At 40.5% G+C, this 27,567-nt stretch overlaps 1 protein-coding gene across 1 annotated transcript in view; it reads right to left on the bottom strand.

Annotated features, from left to right (window-relative positions):
• The window catches only part of SLC35F1 (solute carrier family 35 member F1), a 231,647-nt gene that overhangs the window by 112,776 nt on the left and 91,304 nt on the right, over positions 1 to 27,567 (bottom strand). Inside the window, exon 2 of the mRNA XM_032216781.1 lies at positions 7,624 to 7,799. Coding sequence (XP_032072672.1) covers positions 7,624 to 7,799 — 176 coding nt within the window. The remainder of the gene's footprint in view (positions 1 to 7,623; positions 7,800 to 27,567) is intronic.

Here is a 27,567-nt window from a genome sequence, read left to right as displayed (position 1 = left end):
TTACAGGATTTACAGGATATTTCAATATTTACAATAATTTCTGTTTTGTTCAGACAATTAACTTGTACTGATTATACTGCCCTGTTCTTATTCTCATTATTCAGTTTAAATTTTCCTTTCCTTTGTTGCAGGAAATGGGAGATATGCAGTGGTGGGATTCAATTTTTTTTTACCAGTTCTGTGGGCATGGCTTGGTGGGCGTGACAGGGGAAGGAAACTGCAAAATTCCCATTTCCCTCCCACTCATGGGGGAAGGATACTCCAAAATTCCCATCCCCTTCCCACTCCTGAGGGAAAGATATTGCAAAATCTCCATTTTCACTCCACTCCAGGGTAAGGATACTGCAAAATCTCCATTCCCTCCCCACTCCTGGGGAAGGTTACTGCAAAATCCCCATTTATTCCCTGCCCCAATAACCTACTTCCAGATCCGTTCTCCTGTTCAGGGCAACAAAAGAAGACCCAGCTGATCAACTGGACTCGGGAGGCAGCGAATAGATGGGGGCAGGGCCAGCCAGAGGTGGTTCTCCGAACTACTCAAAATTTCTGCTACCAGTTCGCCAGAACAAGTCAGAACTGGCTGAGTACCACCTCTGGAGATATGAAGGGAAAATATTTTTTAAGATTTCTTGAATTTGTGCTTAAAACAAAATCACACTGTATATGTTCTTATTAGATGTAATTACATCTAATGACCCTCTACATCTTTTGAATCCATTCAACTGATCTAAGCATTTACACTCTTTTGTTATAGTTATGGAGTGATGCAAAACCTGTAGAACTTCTAGTTGGCAATAACAGCATTATTGTGCAAACTCAGAGTTGATTGGACAACAAAATTACACAATTCTGTGATGACACAAAGTTCTAGCCTTTTCCTGAGCATTTAAGTTGCACATTGTTCGGCTTTTCAATTTCACAAGACATAATTTGAAATTGTTCTTTATTAAATGATACCTTAAAATGAAATGAAAGATTTATTCTCTCAATATGAATCATACGCTAAATTTACAGCACTAAAATCTGTTTTAGGTTCCTCTATGTGCATAGAACTTTCTAAGCAACATTTTGCTTAGTAGTTTTCAGTGCTGAGAGATTCTGCAAGGCTGCCTTAATTTTGTGAGGGTACTCTCAAAGCATAAAAACAGAAGTAGTAAATTCCTCCATCATCTTTTCCCAAAGTCCCCCAAGATGGAGTCAAGCATCATTGTTATTTCTAGATATAGCAATAGCAATTAGCACTTAGACTTATTTACCAACCACAAAAGGATGGAGTCAATCTTGAGTCGGTCAAGATTGAACTCCTGGAAATGGGCAGAATTAGCCTACAATCAGGGCCGGATTTAGATGAAAAGAGGCCCTAGGCTATTCCACTTACGAGGCCCTTTCACCTCCCATTTTTAAGTTTGTAAATTACATGAGAGACAATAAAATACATCATTACAATTTGAATGTAGGCCCCTCTTGATCTCGAGGCCCTAGGCTGAAGCCTAATTAGCCTATAGGAAAATCCGGCCCTGCCTGCAATACTGCATTCTAACCACTGCACCACCAGAAACATATGAGATTAACCCTGAAAACCTATGTTCACAGAAATGGGCATGGATTCCGATTAGCATCTTTCATGCGGAACATAAACCTGTGGCCATTTCATGCCAAATCAACAGCGGTGGGATTCACTTACTTTCCCTAACAGTTCACAAATGTGAGTGCGCGCATCTGTACATGTGCACCACCTCCTGCACATGCACAGTGCTCACACATTATATCGGGGCAGGTGGGCGGAGCCTCCCACAGCTGCTACTACCAGTTTGCCCGAACCGGAGAGAACCAGTTGAATACCACCTCTGCAAATCAAGGATCCCCAAAAAGATATAACAATACACTGGAAAGGGTAAAACAAAAAAAAAAGGCATCACAAACAGATGCTTTGAAAGATGCAAACAGTATGCTTTTAAAGACAGCTTTTTATTACAGCATCCCATGGGAATGGAGGCTTTAAAAAGACCTTGTGAAACAATACCAGGATTTTCCCCAGAGTTGTGACTTTTGTTAACCTTTGAAAGTTTGCTTCACACTCTGTGAAAAAGGTGTTAGCTAGATACCAAGAATATCTTCTTCTCACTCTAAAGATAGACCACTTTGACTTTCCACAGCTGCTTTTTCCATGGCTCCAAACAAATGTTATGATCCACAATGTGATGGGGACATGATTTTCAATCTTCACATGAAAATCTGCATCTTGGAAATGAGATTCTTTGGTGAAACAACCTGAAAATCAGACATGTTTTTAAATTGAACCTGAGATTATTCAAATTTAACTGAATTAAAATTAAATTAAAAAGAACTAAATATTGATAAAATAATTATTTTATAATTTTACCCTATATCCCTGGAAAGTAGAGCTTGCAAACAGAAAGAAACATGGTGGTTTTTATTTAGCTTAGCAGAGCAGCTATACAGTATCTCATAATTTGGCTAGAGGAAAGTCAGAATGCAATTCTCCTCAAGGCAAGGGTGAGTTGATCACTGATACCTCCAATTACCTCCACTAGACCGATAAGATCGCATAGATTAGGCCTCCTCCGAATTCCATCAGCCAGCCAGTGTAGACTGGCAACTACCCGGAGGAGAGCCTTCTCGGTGGCTGCTCCGACCCTCTGGAACGAACTCCCCGTGGAGATTCGGACCCTCACCACCCTCCAGACCTTCCGCGCCGCCCTTAAAATCTGGCTGTCCCGGCTGGCCTGGGGTTAAAGACTCTAACCCCACTCGAATTGTATGACTGTTGTGTTCTTAAATGATGTAGTGTCTTTATGTTGTAAATTGTTTGTCCTTCCCCCCCCCTTTTGAACTGTGAGCCGCCCTGAGTTCCCCCAGGGAAAAGGGCGGCATACAAATAAAGTGACTATGACTATGACTATGACTATGATAAGTAATCAAAGGCAGATTAGAGCAGGAGAAAATGCCTCACAACTAAAGGGCGGGTCACCAATTAGTATTGAATTAAATGTCTATGAAGATTCTGAGTCATCCAGGTCATGGTTGTCCCAAAGGTGCTTTTTTCAAGAGGCAACTGGACTTTCTGGTTTTTCTTTGAAGACATTTCACTGCTCATCGAAGAAGCTTCTTCACTCTGACTGGATGATGGGGAATGGAATGGAATATTGAATTAAATGCACGGTCTTAAATAGTTGCATAGAATTGAAACCTCCAAGATCTTTGGTAGATAAATGGCTTTTTTTTGGGGGGGGGAGTCTTTTGGAGAACGTGTGAAACCTTCCCCCCCCTTTTTATACAGCTGTCTCTGGAAAGGAAATTGAAATGATGCTGTTTCTTTACTAAGGACATTGGTTGACTATTGCTTCTCTGATATCTGACAGAAGATATACTTAAAACTAGATGTCACTCTGAGATTTCTTCAAATGCCAGTAGGGGGAAAAAAGGATTTGATTTCTCTGTAGTCCAAGACGAACAGTTTTTAAAAAAATGAAAATAGATGAAAGTTTAGAGGATTGCTCAAAAGTTCTCCAAAAAAGGAAAACACCTTTAGACAATATTGGACGTGAAAACAGGATGAAGACAATTAAAGAAAATAAAAAGCAAAATGAAATTCCGTATTCTCTTTTTATGTCGTTTTTTAATTTTTGTATTATTTATATATATCAATGCATAAATAGTGTGATGCCTGGGTATCATACATTTCAATAAAAATAAACATAATATTATTACTCACAATCATTACATTTCATTTTCATTCAAAGACATGATAATAACAAATATATTCTTTCATTACATAATCACTTATTGTTTAATTTTAATCTTTCACTGTGAACCATATTTCTATACTTAGATCACTATCACACTACATAAAAACAAATCAGTTATCCAATTTATATAATTCTAATATTCATACACATCATTAAAATACTTTCATGACATATTTTTACTTTACATTCCCTTTCTTTTCCCTTTATCCCACATCTTTTGCCCGCATCTAAATTTTTAATCTTTTTTTGGGGTTGCCTCCCATACATTTCTTTTAAGTCTTTTAAGTCTTTTATTTCATCTACCTTTAAATCTGTATATTGACTATACCTTCTAGCTTCCTGTTCCCTCTCCATCTTTTCACACTGTCTGGTTTTAAAGCTATTTGGTCTAACTCCTTTTTCTTTTCAGTTATCTTCCATGTTTCTCCCATTCCCTTTCACATCTTTTTTAAAAAAAAATCCTTCTGTTTGAATCACTTATTCACTATCAATTTTAATGATATCTTCTTATTGTTATCTTCTTCTTCTTGATTTCTCAGTTCTTCTGTCTCCTCTGCTTCTTCTGGTCACTCCCTTGTTTCCTCATTGTCCTGGTTTTACTCGTTGTTCCTTGTATTATATTTTCCAGTTTTTGATCTATACGATCAAATATTTCCATAAGAATTCAGAATTCTCATTTAACTCTATGTATGAGCCAAAAGATGACTCTTGATTTGATAAATATTGTAAATATTATGAAGTTATGCCACTTATATTGTATATCAAACAAAACAGCAAACAGTAAAGATTATACTCCCATAGGTGCAAATATCTCTACGTGGATAAGTAGCATTCATTTGATCACATAATGCTAAGCCATTGAAAGTTTGCTCCACAGCACATTTGGTTTGGAAATCAGCCGAAAAGTGATTTTCTGATAAAATGTATCTTTAATCCACACTTGTTAACATATGGATAAGTAATGAGCAAAAAAAAAACCCCCAGAGATGAGGGTTTATTATCCCTTTGTTGGGTAAACAGCAACTGGGATGGTCTCTGGACCTTGCAATGGTTCTTCCACTTGGTCTTTCCAGGCACTCACCATTTAACTTGGTGTGAATAGCAGCAGGAGTTTTCAAGAGATTTCCCTTGTTTCTCTTCTTCACTGTTTTGTGGCTTGGGAAAGAAGATGGATGGAATGCTGAAGGGAAGAGTAGAGGTAAACTACTGCCTCAGCCCACTTTGTTGAAATAAATAAATTGATAAATTGATTTGCACTTAGTCAACAAGCAAAATCCTTATTGCTAACTCTGTAGGTCCACCTCTGTGCTATACCAGTGAGATCTAGGTAGTGTAAGCTATATATCTCACGTGTAAAGGATCATCCTTTAAATTTAGACTGGTAAGATCTTACAGCTACTTGTTATTCAATGTGAAAGGCAAATACTTTTTGTAACAATTATAACAATCTATCCTATTGGTGTTATAGAGCCAGACAAAAGGAACAGAATGGAAACTAACATTAATTTATCCACTGGAAATTAACCAGAGTAAGAAAGGAAGCGTTGATTGCTTATACTTAGACAACATAGAGACGGAAGCATCTGCAAATTCTTGGAAGAAAAACATAAATAATTCACAAAAGCCAAATGCTAAACTGAGGACTTATATATTAAAATGAGTTCCAACAAATAGCAAGATAACATTTTGCTTATACACTCCATTGTTCTTTCCTTGTATTGCAGTAAAATCAGTTACAGATAACTGTGAATTGCCAAAATACAGTGCTATTTACCTTGGATTACATAAAAAGACCAGGAAATTCTAGGTAATTAAGTATTTGGACCAAGAGGTTAAGCAAGCTCTGCCAATAGTATGTTCCCCCCCCACCTTTGGAGAATTATTCTTTTAACCAGGGTGCCAGGGTTGTATGTGGTAGTGGTTGTGGGTTTAACCTGTGGGTATATTGCCCAGAATCACTTAGCTCTATAAATTATTTAAATAAATTAACCCAGGTTGTTTTGTTCTAATGTAATGGTGTGTCCTTTTTTCCCAGCTCCTTGGAATTCTGTGACATAACTCATAAATGATCAATTTAATATCATTAACTTGAAGGGCTTGATTAAGTATAATTAAAAAGATAATTCTGTAAGTGTTTTTCTGGTGAGACCAGTCTATCTGGTCAACCCAAATATGGGATGGAGCCTACTGCTTCCATTTTCACCTTTCAGCTGCAATCCAGGAGCCTTCGCAGGCAGTTGCTTCCGCAACAACTATTTTGTGTTAAATTTAAATTTACTGACAAAGAAATAAAGGGAGACTAGTATAGCTATTTCAAGCTTTTTAGTCTCATCAGCTAGCCATACCCTTCTGGGTTTTTTCTTGTTCTGTATTTTTGCTTTCTGTCACGTACCATTTGGCAGCAAACTGGTAGCTATGAGGTCCTAGACCCACAATTTTGAAGGGCCACAGTTGGCTTAAGGTTCTGTGCTCATGTGCATTTCTGCTCTTAGCAGAAACTAGGTTTTCACACATGCTTCATTCTTACTTCCTGTTCTTCATATATGAGGAGATGCTTTTGAGGTTTGTGGGACACAATGGTAGTATGAAATAGGACAAAGAAGGCTACAGAAGATATGTGGATTAATATCAAGTAATGCTGTAATAATATTGCAAAACCCCAGTGATATAATACTAAATCACAGTGGATATAAAAATATTTATATTTCTCTAAGAGACAGAAAACACATTAAAGAGAGAGAGAGAGAGAAATGATAAATAGAAAAAAAGATAGATGATGATGATGATAGATAGATAGATAGATGGATGGATGGATGGATGGATGATGGATGATGGATGATGGATGGATAAAGATGATAGAGGGGGGAGGGGGAGGGAGAGGGAGGAGAGAGGGACAGGGAGAGGGGGGAGGGAGAGAGAGCAGGAAGGGAGAGAGTTTGATTCAAGTATGCGAAGATGAAAGACTGGCTTGCCTTGAAGAAGTTCCCATAAATAGAATCCCCTCCCAATTCCAGTCTTTCTCATCTCTTGTTGCAGTTCCCACATTATACTAGATGTGCTCCTTAGATCATCAAGAATGTTGGGAAAAAGAGGAAAATCCATGCACATAAAATTTTATTTACTCATGTTAGACTCCAAATGAAACTATTCCCCTTATTTATCAGGAAATCAAAGAAATCAATCTCATCATTTCAGTTATCATTCTAGACGTAACCTCTTGAGCAATTATTTATTTATTTATTTATTTATTTATTTATTTATTTATCGCTTGTATAAGGGGCTGAGAAACAGGTACCTTGCTCTGTACCAAATGAATGATCCATTGGGATCCCCGTATCAAAACCACTTACTTTATGTGCGGCCAGAACCTGAAAATAACATTTAACACAGCAGAGTACTTAAACAAAATGGTACAGTTGAGATCTGCATACGTGGGACTGATTGGGGTAGATGGTAAGGGTGACACCAAAATATAATTTTATGTCATTTTATTCTATTTTACATATTCATGTATTAAGTTGTATTGTATCTTATCCTATAACTATTGTATTTTACCCTAAAAAATAATAAAATAATTTACATTGTTTGTATAGGATTCTATTGGTGAAATGTGTTCGAACAACTTTATGCCAGCAAAACATGTAATGGTGATTTTGAACCTTGGTAATTATTAACTTATTCCTGAATGAAAGAACGCATCATTTTATTGCCTTTAAAAATTCAACTCTAGTTATATTATAGAATGATTTGTTACATAACAAGACCAAAATTGGCAAAAAGGAAAAAAATGAGGCCCCGTACAATTTCAGGAATTGATATAATAACCCATTTAAAGGCAGCACACCCCACTTACCTTGTCTAACAGCTAATGTTGTGGTGTAGACCAAAAATAGGAGAATGTAGTTCAGAAAGCTCTGAAAGACAGGTGTGTTGGCATGAAAGTCATCTGACAAATACTTGCTGGTTAGGCTAATACCACAGATCAGCAGGGATAAGACTTGCCCCAAAGCAACAGATAACAGGAGCTCCCTAAAAGAAACAAGACAGAGAAACCAGCTTGTTAGAACAGCCAAAGATGCCGTTGGTAGAATGATTACTTTCCTCTCTTTCTTGGCCCCCCTCAAACAGGGGTGTCAAACTCAAGGTCCGGGGCCTGGATCTGGCCCATGGGGTGCTTAGATCTGGCCTGTGGGGCCACCCTGGAAACAGCAAAGTGCCTCTTTCAGAGAAAATGAAGAAAACGGAGCTTGGGAGGGCTGCCATTTTTGCTAGCAGAGGGTTGCAGGAGACCGTAGCAGCCGAAAATGGAACTCAGGAGCCTGTTTTCACTGGAAGAGAAAACCACAGGTGCCCCCAACATGAGTGATATCGAGCTGGCAATGCTCACACTGGCTGCCTGAGGTCAAACACAACCCTGATGTGGCCCTCAATGAAATTGAGTTTGACACCCCTGCCCTAAAAGCAATTAGCGGGAAAAGGAAGAGAAGGCTTCTCTTTCTTTTTACTCATAAAACAGCATGAAGCCAATATTAAACGTGCTTACATAAATAGAAAAATGGCAGCATGATCACAAAACTGAATCTAACCAATGGAACTCATGATAGCAATGTTTTACAAACTTCTCAAAGTATACCTTGGAAAGTGAGAATGCTGAGCACACACATACATATTAAACATGCAACAAAAATAAACTGAAGATCTACTGGTGAAATAAGGTGGACATTTATTGTTATATGACAGTTTTCTGGATGTAGCTTAGATTTCCTGTGTTGATTAATGATTATCAAGAGCTGATGAAAAATTAAACAGCTGTGACATGACATGAATGAAAAATGAATCATTTTTCTCAGGGCCATGTGATCAGAAAAGTCAACACAGGATTTATCTTAACTTTTTAAAGAATACATATACAGAGACATCTGCTCAATCTAGAAGCTTCACCCTGGTAACAAAGTGTGTACATCTTTTGTGCAATGTCCTGACACATGAAGTAGTCTTCATTGCAACATCACAATGAATAACCATGTAAAATGTTTACCCCATTATTCTGCCAATGGACTGAGATTTAATATTAGAAAAATGCACCTCAAATACTCAATTTTTAGTCTAATGGATCATCAATTATATTCCCCAGCAAATTGCAACTCAGTAGATTTAAAGGGAATGTTTCAAACTAAGGTTGTATTTGACACACACGAGAGAGAGAGAGAGAGAGAGAGAGAGAGAGAGAGAGAGAGAGAGAGAGAGAGAGAGAGAGAGAGAGAGAGAGAGAGAGAGAGAATATCTCAGGTAAATCCTCTGTATTTTCTTCCATGCAGAGATAAAATACTATGTTGCTTGATAATGTAATTGTTGCATGATTAAAATTCACAGAAAAGAGCTTTATATTTTGGTTCTGTCGGTCTTGTCCTCCACAATGTTTATTGTTTCATCAGAACCTTGACAGGTTCCTTTTACTAAAATTCAACTGTTTGCCACTCTACTTCATTTGTTCATTTACAGGGACCTCAAGTGACTTACAGGTTGCTAGGCCTTGGCTACATAGATCCTCAACTCTGTGTTCATTGGGAGCAAAACCTTAACTCTTGAAGACTATCTCCCCCAGTCACTGGAACATCTGGCTGAAAACTATGGAAGTTCTCTTCTAACACATCAGAATGGTGCCAGCCTGCAAAAACAGCTTCGTAGAACTAATACTGATAGGACAACCCAGTGACAAATGTGAAATACTTTGCTTTTCATATCTGTGAGATACAGAATTTGAGTATATCTTTAAACAACAATTAGAGTTTTCACTCTCTAATCCCCAGAGTCAATTTTAATCCAACCTATGATCATCTTCATCACTGCCAATCTCAGAATACAACAAACACCACATCAGGCAATCAATGCACCCTCCCAGCTGAGCAACAGAATGAGACAAATAGCAGAATTGAACCATTATCCATCTCTGTAACCATGGTTGGTGTTATGAAAAGTAACTGAATTCAGGGAACTTACCAACCCATCAATTACCAGCCATGTGCTCAATTTAAAGTGGCATGATGGTAGGGCAAAATTTCTGCAGGGTAAAAAGAGACTGTAAGGCAAAGTAAAGAAAGATTTTACACCAACAGGAAAAGAATCTCTCTACATGTACTCATCAACAGAACTTTAATGCTTGGATGGGAAAAGTACACTTTTGTCAAAGTTAAACTAGCTAAACTACCATATGGGTGCAGAGCTAAACATGAATGTGGTGGACATCACACATGGAGCTGCCCTTAGTTCCACACTATAAGTAGTACTCATTTAATGACCATAAACATTAGCTTTGTTTTAACAAGGAAGCTTATGTTCCTTGACAATATGTTCCTTGGGAGAGTTTTCCATTATTTTTTCTTTCATCCTTTCTTAACCAAGTTTTTAGTAGGTGAGATTTTATGCAGAAACGGTATTTGAAGCAATGAAGAATTAGTTGAAGCTTCAAACTTGATACAAAGGCCATTAAACTCATGAGATTTACCAAGTATCGATTGCATTTTCTCACTGTGATTTTAACAACTGGTGAGATAGCTTCAATCACCAATTTCTGACAGTGACATACAGAGGTGTTGAAACTGACATGTCCCCTGATGGCTAGATTCTAAATGAATTATACTGCTTAAAAACTGCTTGCCTCCCATAACTATGTCTTAAACACAGCTATTTCGGAAGCAAGACACAAAATATAGATAAAACAGGTGTGTATAGTGCTTCAAGACAAAAGGCGAACAAAACCCAATATTAAATCTATAAATCATTTCCAAATTGCCAAACTGAACAAACAATTCTTTGCATTAACCACACCTTACATTCCTATTGATATTCCTCAGAATTAATACTGAGGAAAATAAATTAAGCAACCGCAAAATTAAATTTAACAAGGTCTAAAGATAAGCTTGGAATTCACAGGAAATATGGTTCTTCAATTTTAGATACAAGTTAAGAAAACAATGGTTCCAGTTCATCGGTTTTCCCTCAGGCAGTGAGATAAATCTTTCCCATACAGGCTGGCTTTCAGTACAGAGAGACAGTTTTTGACAATCTGGTAAATTTATTACAGGCTTGCCACATTGGGGTGGGGTGGCGGGAGAAACAGTCTTAATAAATGGTAAAGACACACACACACACACACATACACACAGAGCTGGACTCATTTTCCTTCTTTTAATAGAATTTTAAATTGCAGGGTGTTTGAATGAGTTTATGTTTTGGGGAAATAAGAAGCTCAAACAAAAGATAGGAAGACACTTGATATTTCCAAAGCCTCACTGCAAAAATATTTCCCTGAGCTATGGAACTAAGTCCAGTGTCAATATTCAGATGTTGGAGCTTATTGGAGCCAGTTAATATACCTCAAGATTCATCCTTTAAACCAGAAGTCTCCCACATGCTCCTTTTGGGCACATTTACGCCAGCAGAGATTTTCCCTGGCAGCACCACATTCTGATCTCATCTCACTTTTGATATTAAAGATAATTTTAAAAATGGGAAGCTAGCATACTGGCAAAATAAGGTGCCAGGGACCAACGTCATTTTTAATTCTAGCAGTGCCTCAAGGCTCAAAATAGGCTCTTTCTTTCAAAAGTAAAAATGATGCATGATTGGAAAGCGTTGAAACGTTAAGGATAGGTCTCCGTTGAACACTCTGAATACATACATACATACATACATACATACATACATACATACATACATACACGCATATATACATACATATACATTTTATATATGTAAAATAGAAAAGAATAGAAAAGAAGGGACCTGGTGGCTCAGTGACTAAGACGCTGAGCTTGTTGATCAGAAAGGTCAGCAGTTCAGCGGTTTGAATCCCTAATCCCTAATAGCGAGCTCCTGTTACTTGTCCCAGCATCTGCCAACCTAGCAGTTCGAAAGCATGTAAAAATGCAAGTAGAAAAATAGGAACCACCTTTGGTGGGAAGGTAACAGTGTTCCATGTGCCTTTGGCATTTAGTCATGCTGGTCACATGACTACGGAGAGGTCTTCGGACAGCGCTGACTCTTTGGCTTTGAAACAGAGATGAGCACTGCCCCCTAGAGTCAGGAACAACTAGCATATATGTACCTTTATACATTTTAGCCTTTTTTTAAAAAAATAAAGTTTTATTTTGTATAGTAGTATAATCAAATATTGGTATCTTGATACATTTGTCTTTATTGCTGTTCATTTTTTATTTTTCATATATTATTGCTCTTTATATTTTCTTCTTGTATATTGTGACATTTGTCCTAACATTTTTTTTTAACCTTCTTGTTCCACTCATATTTTCCACTCATGAAATACTAAGTAGGCAACTTTGTATGGACACTAACTATGTCCTCCATAAAGATCACTTTATGAATAGAGAGATCCTAGTGGTAGCCAACTGATGACTGCATTGATCAACTGTTCTCAAAACTCAGACTTCCCAGGCTGATGAGGTTATCTACTTTTCTTATCTACCTTAAAATAACAGGTTGCCAGAAGTAGGATTTGATGTAAATGCCAATCAGAGGGCCTGATGAATCAATGTAGATTTTGTAACATATAAATTGGATAAACAAGAAATGAACTTCAGATATTGCCAGACAGATCTATAAGACAGTTGAAGGTTTTAAGATCCATCCCAGTTTAGTCAATACAGTTAGATGGATGAATGGACTGATTCAATCTGAACAAGCTTTATACATTTCCTATTTGTTTCGATAATGTCAAGTAGCAGGTAATGACTATCAAATCAACCCTGCTGTTTTGTACTTGAAAAGTGTTCATTCTACAGAAATAACTTCTTTTGTAAAATATTTGGTACAAAGCACAGATCAAAAATAAACTCAGCATGTATTAGTATACAGTACTAATATAGAAAATGACAATGAAAACCGTTACATACAAAAGTTTAGGCATCCATACTTAAACATTATATTTCAATCACTCCTAAATTAATTGAAACAATACCACTTTTACATGGTGTGAAGACAATTCTACTGGTGAACAAATACTCTAATAGCAAGAGCACTTATGTACCGCTTCACAGTGCTTCACAACATTCTCTAAGTGGTTTACAGAGTCAGCACATTGGCCTCAACAATCTGGCTCCTCCGTTTACTGACCTCAGAAGAACGAAAGGCTGAGTCAACCTTGAGCCAGTCAGGATCAAAGGAATCAAAGGCCTGGCAATGTGAGCAGTGTTAGCCTGCAATACTGCACTATAACCACTGTGCCACCACAGCTCGTCTAGCCTTCTAACATCTCTGATTGTGACTCTTGTTTTATCTGCTTTCAACAAATGAGCACACTGCTCTAAGCAGTTATCTCAACATTTGAAAATGAAGATAGTTAACTCTTTCAAAGTGAAGAAATTTATAAAGAATTGTTTTTTAATCGAATGCTTAGCAAATGCCCAAACAATTCAACAGGGTGTAAGAAAAAAAAGTGAGTCACTTCGTTGTGTAATGTACAGATGAAACTCGAAAAATTAGAATATTGTGCAAAAGTTCATTTATTTCAGTAATGCAATTTAAAAGATGAAACTAATATATGAGATAAGACTCATTACATGCAAAGCAAGATAGTTTGATTGGATTGGATTGGATTTATTACATTTATATGCCGCCCTTTTCCCCGAAGGGGACTCAGGGCGGCTCACAATTTAGTCAGGGAAGGGGGTACAGACAGGGGGATAAAAAGACGAACATAACAATACAAAATTTAAAAAACACACAACCATACCATTCGAGAAGGGGGGCAAAAACTCTTTAGCCCCAGGCCTGTCGGAACAGCCAGGTTTTAAGGGCTTTGCGGAAGTCCTGGAGGGTGGTGAGGGTTCGAATCTCCACGGGGAGCTCGTTCCAGAGGGTCGGAGCAGCCACAGAGAAGGCTCTCCTCCGGGTAGTCGCCAGTCGGCATTGGCCGGCGGATGGAATTTGGAGGAGGCCTAATCTGTGGGATCTGATCGGTATATTGGAGGTAATTGGCAGCAGGTGGTCTCTCAAGTACCCAGGTCCAATACCATGAAGGGCTTTATAAGTTATGACTAGCGCCTTGAAGCGTATCCGAAGACCAATAGGCAGCCAGTGCAGCTCGCGGAGGATAGGTGTTAAGTGGGTGAACCGAGGTGCACCCACGATCACTCGCACGGCTGCATTCTGGACAAGCTGAAGTCTCCGAATGCTCTTCAAGGGCTACCCCATGTAGAGCACGTTGCAGTAGTCCAGTCTAGAGGTCACAAGGGCACGAGTGACTGTTGTGAGGGCCTCCCGGTTCAGGTAGGGACGCAACTGGTGCACCAGGCGAACCTGGGCAAATGCCCCCCTGGTCACAGCCGACAAGTGGTGTTCGAGAGTCAGCTGTGGGTCCAGGAGGACTCCCAAATTTCGAACCCTGTCTGAGGGGCGTACTGTTTGACCCCCCCAGCCTGAGAGATGGAAAACTTGGCCAATTAGTGGGAGGGAAACACACCAGCCACTCGGTCTTATCCGGATTGAGTGCAAGCTTGTTATCCCCCATCCAGACCCTAACAGCCTCAAGGCACTGGCACATCACGTCAACCACTTCACTGAGTTGGCACGGGGCGGACAGATACAACTGTGTATCGTCCGCATACTGATGGTATTTTATCCTGTGCCGTCGAATGATCTCACCCAGCGGCTTCATGTAAATATTAATGATTTGTCATAATTGTGATGATTATGGCATACAGCTCATGAAAACCCCAAATCCACCATCTCAGAAAATTAGAATATTACATGCAATCAATAAAACAAGGATTGTACATAGAACAATATTGTACCTCTGAAAAGTATAAGCATGCATATGTACTCAGTACTTGGTTTGGGCCCCTTTTGCAGCAATTACTGCCTCAATGTGGTGTGGCATAGAAGCTATCAGCCTGTGGCACTGCTGAGGTGTTATGGAAGACCAGGATGCTTCAATAGCGGCCGTCAGCTCTTCTGCATTGTTCGGTCTCATGTCTCTCATCTTTCTCTTGGCAATGCCCCATAGATTCTTTATGGGGTTCAGGTCAAGCGAGTTTGCTGGCCAATCAAGCACAGTAATCCCATGGTCATTGAACCAGGGTTTGGTGCTTTTGGCAGTGTGGGCGGCTGGAAAATGAAGTCAGCATCCCCATAAAGCTCGTCTGCGGAAGTAAGCATGAAGTGCTCCAAAATCTCCTGGTAGACAGCTGCGTTGACCCTGGTCTTAATGAAGCCCAGTGGTCCAAAGTCCTGTTGTTCAGTGGTCCAAAGTCCTCTTTTCTGATGAGAGCAACTTTTGCCAAAAGCACCAAAACCAGGTTCAATGACCATGGGATTACTGTGCTTGATTGGCCTCTTCATTCTTCCTCCATACTCTGGGTCCTTGAGATGCAATATTGTTCTATGTATAATCCTTGTTTTATTGATTAGTTTCACCTTTTAAGTTGCATTACTGAAATAAATGAACTTTTGCACAATATTCTAATTTTTCGAGTTTCACCTGTATTTACTGGTAAATGTAAATCTGTTATGTTAGAGATGTGGATGCAGTAGTTGTGGATGTGAATGTGCACACACTTCTGTACACAGATGATATATTATTGGCTGAGAGCCGGAATAATTTGCAACAAATATTAGATGAATTGAATGTTGCAACAAGGAATATCAGTCTGAAAATTAATACATTAAAGACCAAGGCAGTTGCGATTCACAGGGAAACTGCAACGAACATTATAAATTATATTAAAAAAGAATGGAAAAGCTAGCCCATATTATATAAAAATGATCAAAAGCTAGAGCGAGAGATAACTCTCTGTAAGAATATTTATTGAAGTAGAGAAATGGGGATATTTTAAAGTATGCAAATGAAGGTGCAAAAAATAGAGTGGAATTTTTTGCAAAGAATGAATGTTTGTCAAAAGATTCTAAAATAGCTGTGTATGTCTCTAGCATAGAATTGGGTATATCAGTAGAAAGTCAATTTATGATTTATGCAATGAGAATAATTTATTGTGATAAAAGACATAGGGTCAAAATAAATGAGTACTGAACAAATATGGATTGAAATATAAGACAGAATACAATAGAAGAACTGCCAGTTTGGTATAGTGGTTAAGGTGCTGGCTAGAAATAAGGAGACAGTGAGTTCTAGTACTGCTTTAGGCATTAAAGCTGGCTGGAAGACTTTTAATAAAGTCTTTAATTAATTATTACTCCAATTAATAAAAATGGGGTAAAAAATCAAAACAATTAACATAAAAATAATTTAAAGTTATTTTATTATACAAAAAGAATAAATGAGGGCTAAATAGCGAAATAAATATATGAAGGTAGACCAAGAATTAGTGATTGGATGGAGTTGATAAGAGCCTGAAAAAGAGAAAGATGAGAAGTCTGAGAACAAAATACAATATGTGATGTGGTATGATAGACTCAAGGATGATTTGCAAGGTAAGCAAGATATGGTGAGCGGTATTAGTGTAAACTATATAGAGTTGTTGTTTATTTTTATCTCAAGCATTATTTGTCACTACTTCTTACTTTTCTATGCTTACTTGGAAAGATAATAGCACATGGGAAACATATTCATTCTCCCAAGTAGCAATAGCAATAGCACTTAGACTTATATGCTGCTTCATAGTGCTCTACATCACTTCTAAGTGGTTTACACAGTCAGCATATTGTACCAACAATCTGGGGTAGGATGGAACTTGAGCCAACCTTTAGCTGGTGAGAAACTGTTGAACTGCTGGCAGCTGGCAATCAGCAGAATTAGCCTGCAGTACTGCCTTCCAACCAGTGGTGAAATTCAATATTTTTTACCACCGGTTCTGTGGGTGTAGCTTGGTGGGCGTGGCAGCGGAAGGATATTGCAAAATCTCCATTCCCACCCCACTTCAGGGGAAGGATACTGCAAAATCTCCATTCTCTCCCCATTCTTGGGCGAAGGATATTACAAAATCTCCATTCCCTCCCTACTCTGGGGCCAGCCAGAGGTGGTATTTGCCAGTTCTCTTGTATTTTCTTGTATTTTCTATGTCATTTCAATGCAACTTGTCTGGAAGTGAAACCAACTGAATTCATATATGCTTTGGTCTCCCAATCTTTTCTAATACAGTCAAGGTGTTGAAATGTAATCTGGGCCCTGAATCAACATATGCAGCGAATGATATTCTGGTAATCTCCCCATGCAACAAAAGCCACTGGCGGAACAGATCCTCCACCTTCAGCTCCCATGTATCTTATAAACTACTCCAGTCTCCCATTAAGAGTCTGTCAAATGAGCACTCCAAATATTATCTTTGTATAAAAAATGAAAATTATATGACCATGAAATGTCTGCTTGAAAACTAAGAAATTAGAATCAAAATATTTGTTTCTTGAAATATGTCAAATAGACCTTTGGCTTTTTTTAAATAAAGAAATTGGTAAGTAGTTACTTAAACAGTTTTAAAGTATATGGTTTTTGCTAAAACTGTTTCAATGATATAGGCCTTTTGTTATAACTTCAGCTTCTCTTCTGATGCATCTGGTTTTCTTGGGAATCCTACTTTACATACACACACACACACACACACACACACACACTGCTCCTAATGCTAATCTACTTCCCCTGAAAATATAGCATTTGGAAGGCAAGCCAGAAGTTTCCCGTCAATTTGTATGCCACACATAAGCCATTCTACAAACTTGGTTATAATGTTTATCTGTTTAGTTGGATTGCTTGATTTACAGTGATGCTTGGGTTTGTGCACTGTTTGAATTTTCAATATTTCTGTGCAGATACCATAAACACAATATGAAGCAAGACCTTCATTAAACAGCCAACAGCTGGTTTTTAAAAATGTTCACATCTGACAATTTTCCTGAAAGATTTCCCTACTTTTGCTATATTAAATGCTGCTTTTAAAAATTAAATCCTATTGTAATCATCTCATGAGGGCATTATCCTGTTTCCCCAAAAATAAGCCCTCCCCAAAAATAAGCCCTCCCTGAAAATATTGCAACACAGCAGCAGCCATGAGATGACCACTCTTGCTGCCTCCTACACCTCAAAAATAATAAGACCTCCCTGAAAATAAGGCCAAGTACTTATTTCGGGGGTCAAAAGAAAAGAAGACCCTGTCTTATTTCCAGGGAAACACGGTACTAGGCATAGCTTTTGATTCATATGGGAAGCAATCTGAATTCCCAATTGAGTAGTTTTTAATGTTGTTAAGGACATTTTCCATAGTGCCAATAGCCAGTTCCATCTTGCCATAATAGCTAGTGTTTGTGCCTGATAGCAGGAAGACATGGGGACACAGGGATGGAAACGCCCTGAACAATATCATGTCAACAGCTGATTGGGGAAGCCAATTCATTTAGCGAGCCACATCTTTATCATCATCCTTGTTCAATTCTTGATGTTTTGATTAAAGAACCTCACTTTATTGTTAAGCTTCTCTTCTTCTTATTCATACATTCAAGAAACTCAAATGTATTTTCTGAACCTTGGATCTCATTGCTGACTCCAGTCTAGTCTCTGTCTCTTTGCATTCTCACTGATGTCTGGTAGGATTAAATAAAGGTGTACCTTCTTGTGTGAGCATTAAGATTATTGCATCATCATCATCTTCACCATCATCATCTCTTCAGTTTTCATGCTACACTTATTTTGAGTTCTGAATAACTCATTTTACTGGCTTCATACAATGAACTAAACGATCTGGATACATACAGCATACTAAACCAGGAATAGATCAAGTTATGCAAATGTAGGGCTAGTTTTTAACAGATCTGATGAACACAATCATTATCACCTTCTTCTTCCTAAAAACCAGCAAGAGTTTCCAAGGCAAGTATGTGCATTTTCTGTTAATAGCGTCCCCTGCCTCTTTGTCCTTAGAATTTTAGCAGTTTTGCTACACTGTTAAGGCACATAATTATGCCAAACCACTATATTCTACGAGATTTAGTTCCTAGGACAAGCTAGCTCTCTCCAGGTATATTGGAATAAAAATTTCTCAAACTACCAATCAGCATTAGAAGGTTGGGGGTTGTAGTCCCAATGCATTTGGAGAACACCATAATGGGAGATAACAGCCATAATGCCTATACCTAGGATTCTAGAGTTATGGTGTAAACCTTGCCAGAAATAAGTCTCAATAGAGTCTATGGAATCTCATGGGTAGGATTAGGCAGTTCAGGGTTAAAATAAATTTGAACCTCAGAGGAGGCAGACATCTATGCACAAAACTGACCATAGTTTCCAAATTAAATCAAAATTAGTATTTTAGATATAAATTTGTTTTTACAAAAATTCTTTAGCTTTTACATTCCAGTGCAAATTGTACATACATAACCCAATAGCTACTTCATATTTGCTATTGACTGAAAAGGCAGAAGAAATGTGATAATCAGAAGGAATAAAATCCACATACACAAGATACATATTTTTTCACTATGATGCAATTAGCAATTTTTCAGTCACTAATTTCACATAGCCCAAAGAAAGCTTGGTTCTATTATTCACATTGATAACCTGCTTTCAGAATGGGACAACTCACCATGGCCAATTCGCCATGGGACAACTCACTGCAGGGCAATTCAATAATTAAATTATTTAAAATAATTTCAAAATATTTTAATTTTTGTCATTCCCATTTCACTTTTTTCCTTTCTTTAATGATTCTATTTCACCATTTCTTCAATATTAGTGTTACTCTTGTTCTTGTACTCACAGCCAACGTGTTCTGTGACAAGTTGTCCTGTGGAGAGTTGGCCATGATGAATTGTTTCATGGTGAGTTGGCCATGATGAGTTGGCTGCGGTAAGTGGGCCATGGTGAGTTGGCTGTGGCAATTTGGCCATGGTGAATTGGCCATGGTGAGTTGCCCATGGCATGTTGGTCATGGTCAGTTGGCCTTGGTCAGTTGGCCATGGTGAGTTGGCTGCAGCAAATTGGCCATGGTGAGTTCGCTGTGGCAATTTGGCCATGGTGAGCTGGCCGCAGCAAGTTGACCATGGTGAGTTGGCCAAGGTGAGTTGCTCATGGCAAGTTGGCCATGGTGAGTTGGCCATGGTGAGTTGGCCGTGGCATGTTGTCCTAAGCCCATTCTTCTGTTCTCATACTCTTGGGGTCCAATACATTGGTTGGAATGGAAAAAGACGTTTTGCTTCCTGCGGAGTTCTAAAAGTTGATTTCAAAAATGGTGCCAGAATACACACAAAGTTTGGTATTAATTCTGTAATTCTAAACCGCTTCTCATATTTCAAGTAATGAAATGGTGGCCATGTTTTTTAAAAAAATGAAGAGTAATGGCATAACAATATTGCCTAATGATGTTAGATTATATTTTAGTAAGGGAAGTGATTTTGCAGTATTCTTTTCCCTCCAGTGTATATAGGAGCAGGAGACAATTTTGCTCAGATGTAAAGCCAACAGATGATGTCATCTTTCAGCATTTTAAAAGGTGACCTTGCATATGTTATTTCTATTTCCTTAAGATGCTATTTGATACACAAAAGAATAACTGAAAAGGATTTTTTTCTCTTCTTCAAACAACGAATAGATCAGTTTCACAGATGCATAAATCTAATTACAATTCAAAATATAGAAGGCCCTCCCTTTCTTTTTCTGTGTGTTGGTGTATTTTTGTATGTATATGGTTTGCCTCTCAAGATTTATGAATATTACGAGTAAAAGTTTATCCTTATCTATGTGAAAAGTGTTTCTGCTGGGAGACCTACATATTATTAAAGCGTGCCTCTACTTATTCCCACCTTAACGTAATGAATAATGCACAACATAATTTGCATCCTGCAATTATTAGGCAAATCTCTCTCCTCGGATTTTTGCAGCAAAAAAGTACATTCTGAATAGTAGGATACCCAGATACTACAACTAACACATTTTAAGCACACAATCAAATTAAACAATATACACTTTTCTTCCTGGAACTGGAAATCAATCAATATATTACCATAGACACTGAATTATAGGCACATCTGGAATTGTACCACAACTGGTGAGAAAGAAAGGAAGGTGCTGTTTTTTTCATTAGCTCGGCATTAAGTTCAGCAATATCTAAAATGATCATGATTTAAAATTCCTGTTATACTTCTTCAAACATTGTTTCTCAATCTTACCAATTTCCAGGTGTGAAATTCAATTCCAAGTATGTGAAATGTACTAGCAAATTCCATGCTTGCTGAGGAATTCTGAGAATTGTAGACTACACTTCACAATGGTGCCACGAATGAAAAACACTGCCTTAATACCCCCTAAAGGGCTGATCCCCTCCCCAAACTTTTGGAGCATTTACACAGATATCTGCAAAAGTTTAGGGTGCTTATTTTGCTCTTACAAATTCCCCAAGGTTTCTGAAATTTTATTTAATTTTATTTGTCAACTTTAGAGACTATTCATCTCGCTTTCAGAGAGTTTCTGAGATTAACAAGAATCTTTGTACCCTCTTGTTCTTCTATCTGTTAAAAAAAAGGCATATATTGTTCTCTAGCAGTAGAGGGTGCTGTAACCCTAAGAAAGATGTTCTACTGTTCAAAGAAAAGGCCGTTTGCAAAGATAATAAAACCAAATTAAAAAATAAAAACAAAACAGGTCCATCCAGATTTGCAGTGCGTTCGTTGGCATCCCACACAAATCCTTGGGATGATGGAACATACTGTATTCCCGTCTTAGAGTATTTATATGGCACCAAGATTTGGCCAGCATGCAATATAAATATATTTACATTATATGCATTGTCTGAAGTGAGGACATCTAAATTGTAATTAACTGCGCAACTTATTTTAGTTTCTTTCTTTTCTTTCATCTTTTTCTTCTCTCTTTGTATGGGATATGTATGGGATACGCATGAGATGAATGTATGTCCCACTTTTTACTATTATATTGTTGTAATTTTCTGTGTTTTAACTCTTATGTGGGGACTGCTTGGGGGAGTGCATGGGTATGTATGATTCGGAGGACCTGCCGGGAGACGCGGGGGCCATGGGGGTGGTTGAGGGGACCAGAGACACGGGAGAGGGTCGGAGTATTACGGTCGTAACAGGGAGGGGCAGATATGGCGGGGACTTTAGGGCAGGCCATTACCGGGGAAGGAGGGTTCGCTACATTACAGAGATCCCTCCTTCCGGCCCTATGAGTCCCACTCCGAGACCAGATGGCGCAAGTAGTCAGGACCCTGGACTCAGGCTGCTGTCGCTAAATGCCAGGTCTGTGGTACATAAAGCTCCTCTCGTCCGGGACTTAATTTTAGACGAGAGGGCAGACCTGGCATGTATTACTGAAACCTGGCTGGGCCCAGAGGGAGGAGTCCCCCTTGTAGAGCTGTGCCCAGAAGGATTTCAGGTGCTGCACCAGCCGAGAGCCCAGGGAAGGGGTGGGGGTGTGGCTATTGTTATCCGGGAGTCGTTAGCTCCTCGTAGGGTCCCTGCTCCGGAGCTTGTCGGGTGTGAGTCTCTGCTGATAAAGTTGGACCTCAAGGGTCAAGTGGGTCTGCTGTTAACGTACCTGCCTCCCAACAGCGTTGCAGCAGCCCTCCCCTCGCTCCTCGAGTCGGTAGCCGAGCTGGCAATTGAGTTCCCTAGGCTGATGGTCCTGGGGGACTTTAATTTGCCGTCGCTCGGTGAAAACTCTGATGGGGCGCAGGAGTTCATGGCTTCCATGACAGCCATGGGCTTGACCCAAGTAATCCGGGGCCCAACCCATTCAGCGGGTCACATGCTCGACCTCGTATTCCTCTCGGAGCAGTGGATTTGTGATCTTGGTCTGAGGGGTAATGACATCATACCCCTGTCGTGGTCAGACCACTGCCTACTGAGGCTTGACTTCCGGAGACCAAACCCCCACTGTAGGGAGGAGGAACCGACCAGGTGGTTCCGCCCCAGGCGACTTATGGAGCAGTTAAGGTTCCAAACGGAGCTTGGGGTCATTCCTGATACTTTCGCCCACAATCCGGTAGAGACTCTGGTTGCTGCTTGGCACTCGGCAGCATCGGAGGCCCTTGACCGGATTGCGCCACTACGGCCCCTCCGAGGCGGCGGATCCCGGAGACCTCCTTGGTTCACCGAGGAACTCCGGGAGATGAAGCGCCGGAGGAGATGCCTAGAGCACCGATGGAGGTCCGATAAGTCCGAATCGAACCGAGCAATGGTAACCACCAGCACCAAGGAATACACCAGGGCGCTTAGGGCAGCGAAAAGATCTTATATAGCCACCTTGGTTGCGTCCGCTGAGTCCCGCCCAGCTGCCCTGTTTAGGATAACCCGCTCCCTACTAAATAAGAGGGAAGCGGGGGAACCCTTGCAGGGCAGAGCTGAGGATTATGCCCAATTCTTAGCGGACAAAATTGCTCGGTTTCGGTCGGACTTGGACTCCATCTCTGCAGTTCCAGCCGAGGCACAGGAGGATGAAGTAGACCATCTCTGGGTTGAGTTTCAGGATGTTGCCCCCGGGGATGTGGACAAGGCCATGAAGGCTGTAAGTGCCTCCACCTGTGTACTGGACCCGTGTCCCTCATGGCTGGTTACTAACAGCAGTGAGGTGACACGAGGCTGGATCCAGGCGGTTGTAACCGCCTCTCTTCGGGAGGGGAACTTCCCCGCCGCGCTAAAAGCGGCGGTGGTGAGACCCCTCCTGAAGAAGCCATCTCTGGATCCAGCTGTTCTTAATAACTATCGCCCAGTCTCCAACCTTCCCTTTCTTGGGAAGGTTGTTGAGAAGGTGGTGGCCTTCCAGCTCCAGCGGTCCTTGGAGGAAGCAAGCTATCTCGACCCCTTCCAGTCAGGCTTCAGACCCGGTTACAGCACAGAAACCGCTTTGGTCGCATTGACCGATGATCTTTGGAGAGCCAGAGATGGAGGACATCCCTCCATCCTGGTTCTCCTTGACCTCTCAGCGGCTTTCGATACCATCGACCATGGTATCCTTCTGCGACGACTGTGGGAGGTGGGAGTGGGAGGCACCATGCTGCGGTGGTTCTCCTCCTACCTCTCGGACAGGTCGCAGTCGGTGTTAGTGGGGGGGCAGAGGTCGACCCCTAGGCCCCTAACATATGGGGTGCCTCAGGGTTCGGTCTTATCCCCCCTACTATTCAACATCTACATGAAACCGCTGGGAGAGATCATCCGCAGGCACGGGATAAGATACCATCAATATGCGGACGATACCCAGTTGTATCTGTCCGCCCCGTGCCAACTCAATGAAGCGGCAGACGTGATGAACCGAGGCCTTGAGGCCGTTATGGACTGGATGAGGGCTAACAAGCTTGTACTCAACCCAGAAAAGACCGAGTGGCTGTTGTGCTTCCCTCCCAAAGATTCGACCAATATTCCATCACTCAGGCTGGGGGGTCAAATTCTACACCCCTCAGAGAGGGTTCGCAACTTGGGAGTCCTCCTGGATCCACAGCTATCCTTTGATCACCACCTGACGGCTGTGACCAGGGGGGCATTTGCCCAGGTTCGCCTGGTGCGCCAGTTGCGGCCCTACCTGAATCGGGAGGCTCTCACAACAGTCACTCGGGCCCTTGTGACCTCTAGGCTGGAATACTGCAATGTGCTCTACATGGGGCTGCCCTTGAAGAGCATCCGGCGACTTCAGCTAGTCCAGAACGCGGCCGCGCGAGTGATCGTGGGTGCACCTCGGTTCACCCACACAACACCTATCCTCCGCGAGCTGCGCTGGCTACCTGTCGATCTCCGGGTGCGCTTCAAGGTGCTACTAGTCACCCATAAAGCCCTTCATGGTAGTGGATCTGCGTACTTGAGAGACCGCCTTCTGCCAATTACCTCCCTGCGACCAATTAGATCTCACAGATTGGGCCTCCTCCAAATTCCATCTGCCAGCCAGTGCCGGCTGGCAACTACAAGGAGGAGAGCCTTTTCAGTAGTAGCTCCGACCCTTTGGAACGAGCTCCCCATGGAGATTCGTACCCTCACCACCGTCCAGGCCTTCCGCATAGCCCTCAAGACCTGGCTAGCCCGTCAGGCCTGGGGACAAAGATAGCCGCCCCTCCCGAATGATGAATGAATGTTGCTCATTATTTTTACTCTATGTGTGTCTACGTCATTGTTTGTATTCCCCCCTCCTGATTTTATGTAAGCCGCCCTGAGTCCCCTCAGGGAAAAGGGCGGCCTATAAATGTTAATAAACTCTCAAACTCTCAAACATCTGTGAGTTCAATTCCCAGTAAAAGCTTTAAACCCAATATAATAAGGACTGGCTAGGCATAACTGAGGAGTCAGCCTTAAAAATGTTGAAATTTTTAAGGCAGACAATAAGCGGGGGTGTAAAACTGGCGGCTGGCAGGCTGGATGCATCACATGCAGGCCATGCCCACCCCAGCACCACAAAGGCAAAAAATGTCACAATACGTCATAATATGTCACATGACGCGATTGAGTTTGACATCCAGGCTTTAGATTGTGAATTCCTGTCCAGATATAATTCTCCATGGAGGGTTGGCTGAAAACAATGTGCAGCCAGTATATAAAGTAGGAGCTTTCTTCTTTAATGTTATATAAAAAAAGCCAACTCCCAAAGGGAGTAGGCTAGCTCAGCGGCCCTAGGAGAGATTACAAGACATTCAACAGTCCCTGCCTAACAGTAATTGATTTGCCCACTGATAAAGCTAGCCAATGGGGCACAATGGCTCAGAGGTTAAGAAGCTTGTCAGCTGGAAAGCCAAAAGGCCGGGGTTTGAGACCCAAGCACCGTGCGATGGGGTGAGCTCCCGTTACTTGCCCTAGCTCCTGCCAACTAGCAGTTTGAAAACATGCAAATGCGAGTAAATAAATAGGTACTGCTTTGGTGGGAAGGTTACTGCATTCAGTAGTTTTATGCTGGCCACAAGATGATGGAAATATCTCTCAGACAATGCAGGTTCCCTTGTTTGAGAATTGGAGATGAGCACTGCCCCCGTTGTGGTCTGTCGATAGCCTGCAGAGAGCCAAACAGTGAGAAGGTTGGGGAGGAACAGGGGCAGTCCTGAGGGCTGAGAAAAGCTCAGACGAGGGCTCTGTATCAGAGGCAGAGAGGAAGTTAGACAGCAGTGAGGCGGAGGAACAACTGGAGCCTATTCCCAGTGTGCGCATGCACAGAGCTGCCAGAAGACAAGAACAACTAAGAAAGTAGAGTCGACTCAAGAGCAAAGCCACACCTTGGAGGTGATTGGCCCCTCCCATAGGAAACAAAAGGGGAATGAATGGGGAGTGGGCTTTTGCAGGAAATAATTCATTCATCGGTCTGGAAAGTTTTGTTTGTGAGAAACTCTGGCCAAGTTTTGCTTTGTTCTGTGTTTGGAAACTAGTTATCTGGCAGCGCTCCTAACGAGATAAGGTGTGTGTAGATAAACATTCCTTTGAAAAGCTGTTTGATAAGCCTTTCTGACTGTGAATGAAAGGATTTCACAGTCATGTAAATAAAAGAGGTTTTCTTGGGACTAGGACTTTGCTTTTGCTTTCTAAGGAAGCCTGGGTCAGAACATCCCCTCTTGAGTTCATCACAACTGGACACAACCTTTAACCTTTCTAAGGCTGGCCTACTTTCCATTTTGGACCACCAAGTCATCTACAAGGGAGAATAAAGCTAACATGTTTCCAGTTTGCCTGTTGTTTTACTGATACTAATAGAAAGCCACAGAATTTAAGAATCACATCAAAGGCTTAGGGACGATTGAAGTGTGTGATAAACAGTAAATTTTATACTACAACACCCAGTTAGTGCAATCCCTTTGATTGCAGATTTGATAAAAATAATGTACTGGCATCATTTCAAGTCAAGTCAAATCAAACCCCTAAAAGATGTTTTGACCAAAGTCTGTGTTTTGATAAATGGAACCATCGCATCCTAGATATACTCAATATTCTAACTCCATTAATCCATTTCCTTAAACTAGAATGACTTACTCCATCCTTCCTCCCACCTCATTTGAGCAGTGAAGTCAAACACAACTCTTGCTTGCTTGAAGATGTCCCAACTGCTTCCCCTCCATTGTTTCAGCTTGGCTTCACATTTCCTGTTGATGTAGTTATCATAATAAATTGGCAATTGCAGTTTATGGTTGGCATTTAGAAAGAGGGTGTGAACCTCTTCTTAGCATTAAGCAAGAATTTGAAAGAAATCCAAAACATCGCTTTTTTCAACCCCAGGGGAGTTAGGGAGCAACCTCAGAGGGATTTTTTAATTAATATTTTTCACTGAGCAGCTGACACAACCTATGGAGCATCTTTGGGGAGTATTCTGAACAGATTAAAAAGCTGCATTTATGTGAGATAAGGGCCTGTGGATTAAGAAAAACAAATTGTATGAGCTCACCAATTCACAGAGTTAGTTATGTAACTCTGAATCCTGGCAGAGTATAGTGTAGCAAGCTACATCAACAAATGCCTACTCTACAAAATTAAACATAGTTTAAATATTTTTTAAAACAATTAAACAGATCAAAATGCTTGAAATTTAATTAAAGCCAATTCTCACAAGATTGCCATGTTCTCACATGGAACCTGATAAAATCTCGGGAATACTGAAATCTCACTGAAATCTTTTGTGATTATATTTAAAAACTTCATGCAGCTAAAATTGGATCACATCTGGCAAAGCTCACCCTCAACTATGGAAACATATTGGAGGACTTTGGGCTAGTCAATGTCTTTCAACCAAATCAACTTCACAGGTATGTATGGGGATAAAAGAAATGGAGATCCCGAAGAAAATTAAAATATATGTTTGAGTAATATGTGAATGGCATCAACATTATATAAGATCACAGACTGAAACCTACCACATGAAATTTTA

This window comes from Thamnophis elegans, chromosome 4 (genome assembly GCF_009769535.1).
Source record: "Thamnophis elegans isolate rThaEle1 chromosome 4, rThaEle1.pri, whole genome shotgun sequence".
NCBI lineage: Eukaryota > Metazoa > Chordata > Lepidosauria > Squamata > Colubridae > Thamnophis > Thamnophis elegans.
The sequence above is the reverse complement of the archived record's forward strand: the minus strand, read 5'-3'. Positions and strand labels throughout refer to the sequence as shown.